At 31.4% G+C, this 8,939-nt stretch overlaps 1 protein-coding gene across 5 annotated transcripts; it reads left to right on the top strand.

The window, feature by feature from the left end:
- Window positions 1-784: 784 nt before the first annotated feature.
- LOC100232840 (spermine synthase) lies at window positions 785-8,881 on the top strand. Of its 5 annotated transcripts, none has more exons than XM_059733606.1 (12): window positions 847-1,034; window positions 1,554-1,638; window positions 2,647-2,867; window positions 3,011-3,055; window positions 4,099-4,175; window positions 4,306-4,428; window positions 5,178-5,282; window positions 5,375-5,447; window positions 5,576-5,647; window positions 5,955-6,150; window positions 6,575-6,704; window positions 8,452-8,881. In XM_059733606.1, exons 3-12 carry the CDS (start codon window positions 2,678-2,680, stop codon window positions 8,548-8,550), a joined length of 1,110 nt encoding a protein of 369 aa, XP_059589589.1. In that variant the 5' UTR covers window positions 847-1,034; window positions 1,554-1,638; window positions 2,647-2,677; the 3' UTR covers window positions 8,551-8,881. The 5 variants fall into 5 exon arrangements, with proteins under 5 accessions (XP_010662567.1, XP_059589589.1, XP_002270790.1 ...); XM_002270754.4 differs by having other exon boundaries at window positions 847-1,434; XM_059733607.1 differs by lacking the exon at window positions 847-1,034 and adding an exon at window positions 1,104-1,434 and having other exon boundaries at window positions 1,554-1,566.
- The last annotated feature ends 58 nt before the right edge of the window (window positions 8,882-8,939 follow it).

Genomic DNA, 8,939 nt, shown 5'->3' with positions numbered 1-8,939 from the left:
AACAAGGAGGAGACTTATTATGAAAAGTCATACTTATGGTTTTTTATTAAATAATATAAAAATAAAATATTTAAAAAAAATTTTAGGGGCTGTTCGGTGACTGGTTTAAAAAATAATTAAAAAAAAATAGTATTTTTTTTAAAACTGTTATTTGATTTTTGTAAAAAGATTTTTGGAAACTTAAAATGCTTTTAACCTGTTTTTAATATTTTTAAAATAAATTTTATATTTAATATTTTATTTTTAATCATTCTACATGCATAATTATTTTTTAAAAACAATTATTAAAAAACAAATGAAAATAACAAAAAAATATTATAAAAAAATATTTTATTTTCTATTTTTTAAGAACTAAAAACATAAAATAATTTTTAATTATTAAATATATTTTTATATTTTTTGTTATGGGAACAGAAAACTGTTTTCAAAAAGACTTTAGTGACTTAGAATGTTTTTAACTTATTTTCTATATTTTTAAATTACTTTTAAAAATAAATTTTATATGTAGGTTTTTATTTTCAATTATTCCTCATATATTTTTTTTATTTTTAAAAATAACTCTTTAAAAAGGAAAAAAAAAAGAAAAAAATTATTTGTAATTTCTAAAATTGATAAAAATATTAACAAATAATAATAATCTAGGCCTAATGTAAAATAAAAAGTGGAAAATAACTTTTTTTTAAAATAATTTTATTCTATTGTATTTCATTATTTACAGCATTTTTCCCAAACAAAAAAAAATACAAAAAATAAAAGGCAAAAAGCAGCATCACTACACATCATCTTATCTCCCTTTCTCTCTCTCTCTCTCTCTTTTTTTTTTTTGGAATCTTAAAATTAACTCAAGACTTGAATTCAACTTGGCACTCAAATCTGAGACTATATATAGATATCTCATTAGCCTTTTCCGCCCAAAGAAGCTGAAAGCCTCTGTCTCAAACCTCAACAGCGAAGAGAGAAGAGAGAGGAGCCGGAACGAAGACTCTTTGCTTTAGCCTTTCCCTCTTTCTTGCCCAAGTTCGCGTTCCCTTCAGGCAAATTCTCTCTTTCTTTCTCTCTCTCTCTCTCTCTCTCTCTATAATTTCCTATATATGACTACTACACGTAAATGATACATGTATGTGTGTGTTAGTGTTTCTTTGGAATCTGCTTTTTTTGGGACAACTGGGAAGTGCGATTTTTTTTCTCTTTTTGTTTCACTTTTTCGTGAGTTTTAGTGAAGGTTGAGTATTGGCGTTGTAGGGAATTTTCTTCTTTTTTTTAAACCCTAGGGGACTGTTTGGCTACCGGGAAAGCAGTGGGAAAATGAGGGGAATGGTTGGGCCGGAGTGTTTTGGCTGCTTCTGCGGCATTTTTTGCCTGAGCTATGCAATCATCTGCTTCGTGTCGTCGTGGAAACTGCCAAAACGTTTCTGGCTGCCAATTATAAAAAAGGTTGAGGTTTTTGTTCTAGCTTTTTTTTTTAGGTTTTTTTTTTCTTTTGTACAAACCTGTTCTGATTTTCCTTTTCCTTTTCGGGATGACGTATAAATGTTTGCCTTCTCTTTTGGCAGTGAAGGAATAAAGGTTTGGAATTCTTGAAGCCGATCTTTTTGGGGGAGTTGGTTCCTGTACACTCTGTTTGATTGCTGAGAAAATGTAGGAAGAAATAGTGGAATTTTTGCGTGCTAAAAATTAGTTTTTTTTTGGTTGTTTGGGACTCCGAATTAAAAAATCATCGGTCAATTTTATTTAGTTGATATTCTATTTCTTGGAAATCAAAAAGTTAAAATTTTCTCTTTTCCACTAATTTTCTGGGCGCCCAAACACAGGCGGTCAACTTAATGGTTCCTCAATAACATAAAGTACTTGCGTGAGTGAGAATCCAATTATAATTTTTGTGGTTTCTTTAGTTAATCCGTGATTAGTCTGTAAAAATAGATCATCATTTGATTTGATATCAAGTTGCTGAAAAAAATTAATTTTTTATTTGAAGCATTATAGTTTAGATTTTTCTTGTGTATAAAATATAGCACCCCAATATTTTTTTAGTCCATCTTCGTAAGCTATATTTTCCATATTTTAGGGAAGTCTAGTTTTCAAACTCCTTGATTTTATTTATTTTTATTATTTTCTTTCCTTTCTCTTAATGATGAGTTGGTTATGAATTATATAAGCTTTAGTTTAGGACTGAACTTATGAAAATTCTTCAGATTTTATACTTACACTTAACCTTTTCCTGTGTTATGGCTTCATCATGTTATAAGCAGTTTTTGTGTAATTTTGAACTGTTGAAATAATAACTCAGACAAATGATTCAACTGAATTGTGGGTTCTTGAGAAACTGTGGAAAAGAAATAGAGAAGAGATGGTGTGAACATTACTTTTCATTATTTTAATTAATCAATCAAATAGGAGAATGGATTAAAGATGTTTTTTTTTTTTTTTTCTCCTCTTAGGAGCTGACCAGGAGAGTGTTAATAATAATAATAATAATAATAATAAAATTTCTTTTTTTGTCCTCAGTTTCCCTGCAACTTAATAGCCTTGGGAAAAAAAATGGCCCATATTTTGATGGGATTTTGAAGTGAAACATTCAATATGATGGCTACTGCCTTTTCTACTATGAGAAACTCCATTCTTCTTATAACTATGTTTGATTTCTAGAGACTGGAGCCGGAGAAGAAAAAGATAATCTATGGAGGGCGGCGCAGGAAAAGGTTTGGAATGCCCGAAGATTATGGATGGGAAGGCGAGTAACGGGAAGGGTTTGAAGAAGGCCATTCCTTCTTGTTGCCTAAAAGCTAAGGCTTCGGCCCCTGAGAATGATGCAAAATGCCATTCAACTGTTGTTTCTGGGTGGTTCTCAGAACCTCAGTCATGCTCTGGTCATTATCAATTTCTATTTTTGCTTTATTGTTTTTTAATTGATATATTCTACAGAATTTTCCTTGGATTTTATATAAGCATGTCAATTGGTGTAAATGGATCTTTTTTTTACTTCCTTTCTTCCTTGTCTTTTTTATTCCAGATAAAGCTGGCAATCTGATGTATTTCAACAACCCGATGTGGCCTGGTATATATTATTTTACTGTAGAGTATATAACTGTCTGTGATTTTCTTTTACTGTAGAATATAGTATATGCTTTAATACTTTTCACATTAACATTTTTTCCCTTTAAGTTTCCAACTAGCAGCCCTGTCCCCCCTAACTTTTTATACTTGCATTACTGGAGTCTACCTTTTTCTTTCCTCCCATTATGATGATATTATGATTACTTGGTGATTTTTCTGATTGGTTAGATATATTCTGCAACATTTCACAATTGAAAAAAAAACCAATAAACCTCTATCCTTTTGCACTGTATGCCCCATTTATTTGTTGAGGGAAGGTGTGAAAAGACAAGAAATTAAGGATCTGCTTAACAAACTTTTTGAAAACAGTTATTAAAGAACATTTTTTAAAACACTTTTCATTAAAAATAGTTCTCAATTGTTTTCAAGAACAAAATTTTGTTTGGGAGCTCAAATATGAAAACAATTTTTTCGGCTTATTCTCTATGAATGTACTATACACTTATGTACATTGCAAAAGCAATGTACAAAAACAATTGAAACCACCTTAAATTTGTTCTAAAAAACAATACGTTTATTTGATAAATTCTGAAAAAACTGTTTTCTATCATTTGTCAAATATATTTTCTATTCACAAAAAATAGTTTTCTAACCTAGAACAATTCTCAAACAGGCCTGAAGTATTTGAGTCTTAGATTTTTTATTTTTTGGGAACCAGAAACTGCCATGAGTTGTTCCAAGTACAACTCTTTGGCTTGGGTCAAGTAAACATAACATTCAAATTTTATCCCTCTTTGTTTTCCTCAATTTTCTTGCAATTGAAATGAAGACTAAGATTTGAAAAATGCTTGAAGGTACATGTTGATGGATGATTGTTTCCTACATGGTTAGAAGGTTAGGTAGCAATCAAAGTAGTTATTCCTTTCTGGATAGATGAAATAGCTTGTTGTACACCTCATATTTACTAGAAAGTAATATCTTGTGTTTTAATCTGTTACTTAAAGTTTACTATTTATGTCTGATACCTTTTTGTGTTCCTTGCAGGAGAAGCACATTCACTGAAAGTTGAAAATATTTTATTCCAGGGAAAGTCTGAGTTTCAAGAGATACTGGTTTTTGAGGTTCTGCATTCTGAACTCTAAATACTAGTGTTGTTCGAAGTTGACTTAGTTTCCATTTTTTATCTATCTGTCATGTTCTTCTTTTCTTTCTTCTATATTAGCTAGCTAATGCAGATTCTTTTATTTGCAGTCGTCAGCATATGGCAAAGTGCTTGTGCTTGATGGCATTGTTCAGTTGAGCGAGAAAGATGAATGTGCCTATCAGGAGATGATTGCTCACCTTCCCCTTTGTTCAATTGAATCCCCCAAGAGAGTAATTTCACTATTTCCAAGCATTGGAGTTTTATTCCATGTTGTCAATGTTCTCCTTTTGACTTGGATTATATCTTTCTCACAACCATTTTTAATTTGCCATCTTTGCCAATGTTTTACTCTTCATGTTGTTTTATATTTTTTTCATTATGGAAAGGTATTTTTATCTAAAAATAATGCGAAATTAGTTCACTTTGCTAATTTTTAGATTTTACAATAAAATAAAGTGAAGAAGCTTTAAGAGAGAAGCAAAATGCTCAAACTTGACCATTTAAATATGTAAGAATTAAAACTTGAGAATCATTCTACCATATCATATGTACAAAAAACATGATAACATTGAAAATACAATTGCCTGGTGAAGCTCTGGGGTGTAATGTTGCAAATGAATCTGAAGGAATAGTTTGCTTATCCTCTTTCCAAACCTGCCTATCATAAATATCCATATTTTTAGTGAAGAGAAAAACAGAAGGAAAATCAACTGAAATGAGATGGATAACAATCACTCTTTGTGGGATATGATTATTTCATTCTTACCTAATTTAAAGTATATTGGAAACTAGTATAATTATTTCAAATTGGGATTTTTTTTTTTAATTGCACCCGTATGTATATGTATTATATGGTACCTCATTAATAATAATGATTATATTGCTTGTAGAGTTGGATTTCTTTCTGTCTTAATGCCTTTGCACTAACTTCCCTTCAAGCTGAGTTGTATACTGGATTTAATTGAAGTACTGGATGCAGGTTCTGGTTGTTGGTGGTGGTGATGGTGGGGTTCTTAGGGAAATTTCTCGTCATAGCTCTGTTGAGCTTATTGATATTTGTGAGATAGATAAGATGGTTATAGATGTAAGTGGTGGTGTGATGTACCATTTCATGTTATTAGGTCTTAGCTTGTTCATTGTGATTTGAACCAACTCCTTTCTGTTGTTTATTTGTAGGTGTGTAAGAAGTTTTTCCCACAGTTATACGTTGGGTTTGAAGACCCTCGTGTCCAGCTTCATGTTGGGGATGGTATGTTCATTCTCAAAATAATTTCAAAGAGATCTTACTTTATCCTATGTAACTAGAATAATGACTTCAGCTGCTTTTTTCCAATATCTTGCTGTACCTTCTTGATTTCATTTTCATGATTTTGGCAGCTGTTGAATTTCTTAGACATGTACCTGAAGGGAAGTATGATGCAATTATTGTTGATTCATCAGATCCTGTGGGTATGTCCTTTGCCATAATTTTTCTATTTATTTCTTGGGAAGTTGGGTGTGTGGGTGTGTATAGTGTGTCCATGAGCAGGGTTGGGGTTGGAATAAAAACTATAGACAGACTCTGGTGGCCAAATAAACGTTTCTCAAATTCAGGAAAGATACTGTTATAATACCAAGAAGAGAGAACATCTGAAGGCCTCCTTTTTTCTCATTCTGAACTTTTTATGTCTTCAAGGTGTAATATCCCAATAAGTGGGATTTGTGGCAAATAAGGTAATTATTTACTTCCCTTGTTTGGTTTCTTTTCCTCATTTAGGTCCTGCTCAAGAACTTGTCGAGAGACCATTTTTTGAGACAACAGCCAGAGCTTTGCGTCCTGGTGGTGTTCTTTGTAACATGGCTGAAAGCATGTGGCTCCACACACATCTTATTCAGGATATGCTTTCTATTTGTCGTGAAACATTCAAGGGTTCGGTCCATTATGCATGGGCAAGTGTTCCTACATATCCAAGGTAATCATGTATTGATCTCTATATATGGCTAATTGCTCTACTGATTTTTTCTCTTTGGTCTATTGCCCTTTCCAGAAATGATAAGGGTGATTTGGAAGATTTTTAACCCTATCAAGTTCCTAGTCCTGCTTATACTTCAATGTTGTTATGTTCATTGTTGCTTCATACAACTTGATGTAAATGATAGAATGAACTTTTACAAAGTTCTCTTGTTGCCGTGAAGTTGATACTTAAAAATTCGTTTCCTTTTTTAAATATAATTTCTTTTCTGAGGCAAATTTGTACTTGTCATTCAGACGCTGGGTAATTTTTAGATATAATTACTTACAAAATGTTTAGGTTTTTTCTCTCTTTTTTATTCTCTGACTTTTGGCTAACTGTGAAGTCATTCTTATTTGCGGACTGTTTTTCTATTTTTATACAGTGGTGTGATTGGATTTCTATTGTGCTCAACTGAGGGGCCACCTGTGGATTTCTTGCATCCTGTTAACCCAATTGAGAAGTTAGAAGGCAATCTCAAGTGTGGTAGAGAACTTAGGTTTTATAACTCGGAGGTAAGAACCCTACTCATCTTTCAAATTAGCTTAAATTAATGTGTTATCCCCTTTTTTTTTAGCTTGAGTATGGACTTTTAGCTGCTATTTTTATTGGATTCACCAGCAAATCCTTCCTGATTGCTCCTACAGTAGTAAGGCTTAAGTGCTTGATTTTAAAACTTAGGATGTAGTCTCATCCTTGCATCTCCTTTGTTGATGAGAAATTGCTTGGATGCTGTGTTGGTAAGTCATGTGTGCATACCATTTGGTTAATCCAGAACAAATTTAAAATTAGTAGAAAATTTAAACATGCTACTTAATATTTTCAAATTCCTTATGGTTCAACATGTCCATCAAAAAAAGACTTGAAACCTCCATAATTAACTCTAAATTTGGCAATCTACTTCTCAAACTTTTAGTTATGTTTGGTTCCTGCAAATTACAAAGGAAAGGAAAAAGAATGCTAATGAAAATTATTTTTTTATGTTTGGACATGGAAAGATCTGAGGAAAAAAATTGCTAAAGAAATGAGAGGAATACTGCCAAAAGATTTTCCTCCTCATTATGTTTGATTCCCAGAAAATTTGAGGGAAAATGCAAGGGAAAGAAAATACAAAGGAAAAGTAGAAGGAAAATAAAAAATAGATTTAAAGTCGATAAATTATTTTTTTTGTTACTTCGAACTCATTTTATTTATTTTAACTCATCAATATAAAAATTAAATAATTTAAAAATACATAAGTTTTTAATTAGTTTTAATTATATTTTATTTTCTTTTATATTTTTCATAGGACAATCAAACATGAAAAAATCATTTTCCTTTATATTTTTTTTTTACTTAGTATTTTCCGAGAACCACACATAACTTAAAAAGGTGGGGAAAGTTTTTGGAAAATGCATTATTCAGTAGTTTATTTGTTTTTCCTCAACTTTTCCATGAAAGACCAAATAAGAGAAAATCCTTTTTTTTTTTTAAAGATTTCTCATCTTTTTCTTTTCATATGTGTGGTTCTTGGAAAGTATTAAGAAAAAAATTGCTAAAGAAAATTATTTTCTTATGTTTTGAATGTCATGGAATATGCGGAGGAAAAAATACTAAAAGATTTTCCTCTGTATTTTCCTAGATAAAAGTGAGAAAAATTTGAGCAAAATGCATTCCTCAACAATTTAATTTCATTTCCATTTACTTTTTCTTACACAACCAAATAAGATAAAAAATTTATAAATTTTACTTACCTTTTTCTCTCTAAATTCTTCCTTTATATTTTATTTCCTTCAAACTTTTTGAAAACCAAACATAGCAACCTTCTCTATTTTCATTCTCTCGAACTTTTCTAGAACCAAACATAGCCTTAAGGTCTCTCCTGATTGGTTATGGAATTAGGAATTCGACAGGCCAAAGTTCTTTAAGTACTTGTAATTGTTGTATAGAATAAACCCAAAAGCTGTTAACTAGATTGGCAAATTGGCGCTTTTATATTTTCTCATAAATCTTGTTACAATTGTAAAAAAGCCAGATGTGTTATTCCATTCTACTTTAGACAATCCCAAGAGTACTGAGTTTAACTCAATTCAGAAGATGATAATCGAGGAATTCTCCGAGCCCCAATGCAGTATAGCCACTGCTATTGATCATGAATGCTAATGATATTTCCTCTGTTGTTAAATATATGACAGTTCAGTTGTTCTTTGGGAATTCAAGAAACAATTACTTGCAGTCTCAGAAAATGATTCAAGCTTCTTCTTTTTGTGGTTTAATTGACAGATTCACTCGGCTGCTTTTGCATTACCTTCATTTGTGAGGAGGGAGGTGAGCATTCTGCACAATTCTCCAACCCCAGCACAACGAATCTGTGTTTCTTAGCCAACTTTTAGCAGCAGTCCCTATTTTATTTTTAGGATAAAGAAGAACAACACTTCCAGTATGGGAAAATAGCCAATTATCACATAATCATATATATGTAGATGTTTCAACCAAGCTTTGGTCTTGAGGTTTTTGAGAAAATCTAGCATGTAATATGGCTCATGGGTTCTCTCTCTCTCTCTCTCTCCCTATATCTATATATGTATATGTAAATGAGAGCTGTCTCTGTTATGGGAAAACTCAATTTGTGATTGTGGGTTGTGTTTCTACTTTCAAGACACTGATAATGAGATTACTTCTTGGGGAACACTCCTCTTCTATTGCTTTGAAATTATGGGTTTATTTTTATTTCACTTTTTATAATTTTACTCCATGTTTGATAATTGTTT

Source organism: Vitis vinifera, chromosome 16 (assembly GCF_030704535.1).
Source record: "Vitis vinifera cultivar Pinot Noir 40024 chromosome 16, ASM3070453v1".
NCBI classification, from domain to species: Eukaryota; Viridiplantae; Streptophyta; class Magnoliopsida; order Vitales; family Vitaceae; genus Vitis; species Vitis vinifera.
The sequence above is the reverse complement of the archived record's forward strand: the minus strand, read 5'-3'. Positions and strand labels throughout refer to the sequence as shown.

Bases quoted from the DNA above. Each gene is read 5' to 3' on its own strand.
- LOC100232840 (XM_010664265.3), top strand. From the start codon at position 2,678: ATGGAGGGCGGCGCAGGAAAAGGTTTGGAATGCCCGAAGATTATGGAT. The intron at 4,429-5,177 runs GTAATTTCACTA...TACTGGATGCAG, and splicing joins CAATTGAATCCCCCAAGAGA to GTTCTGGTTGTTGGTGGTGG. The intron at 5,283-5,374 runs GTAAGTGGTGGT...GTTTATTTGTAG, and splicing joins TAGATAAGATGGTTATAGAT to GTGTGTAAGAAGTTTTTCCC.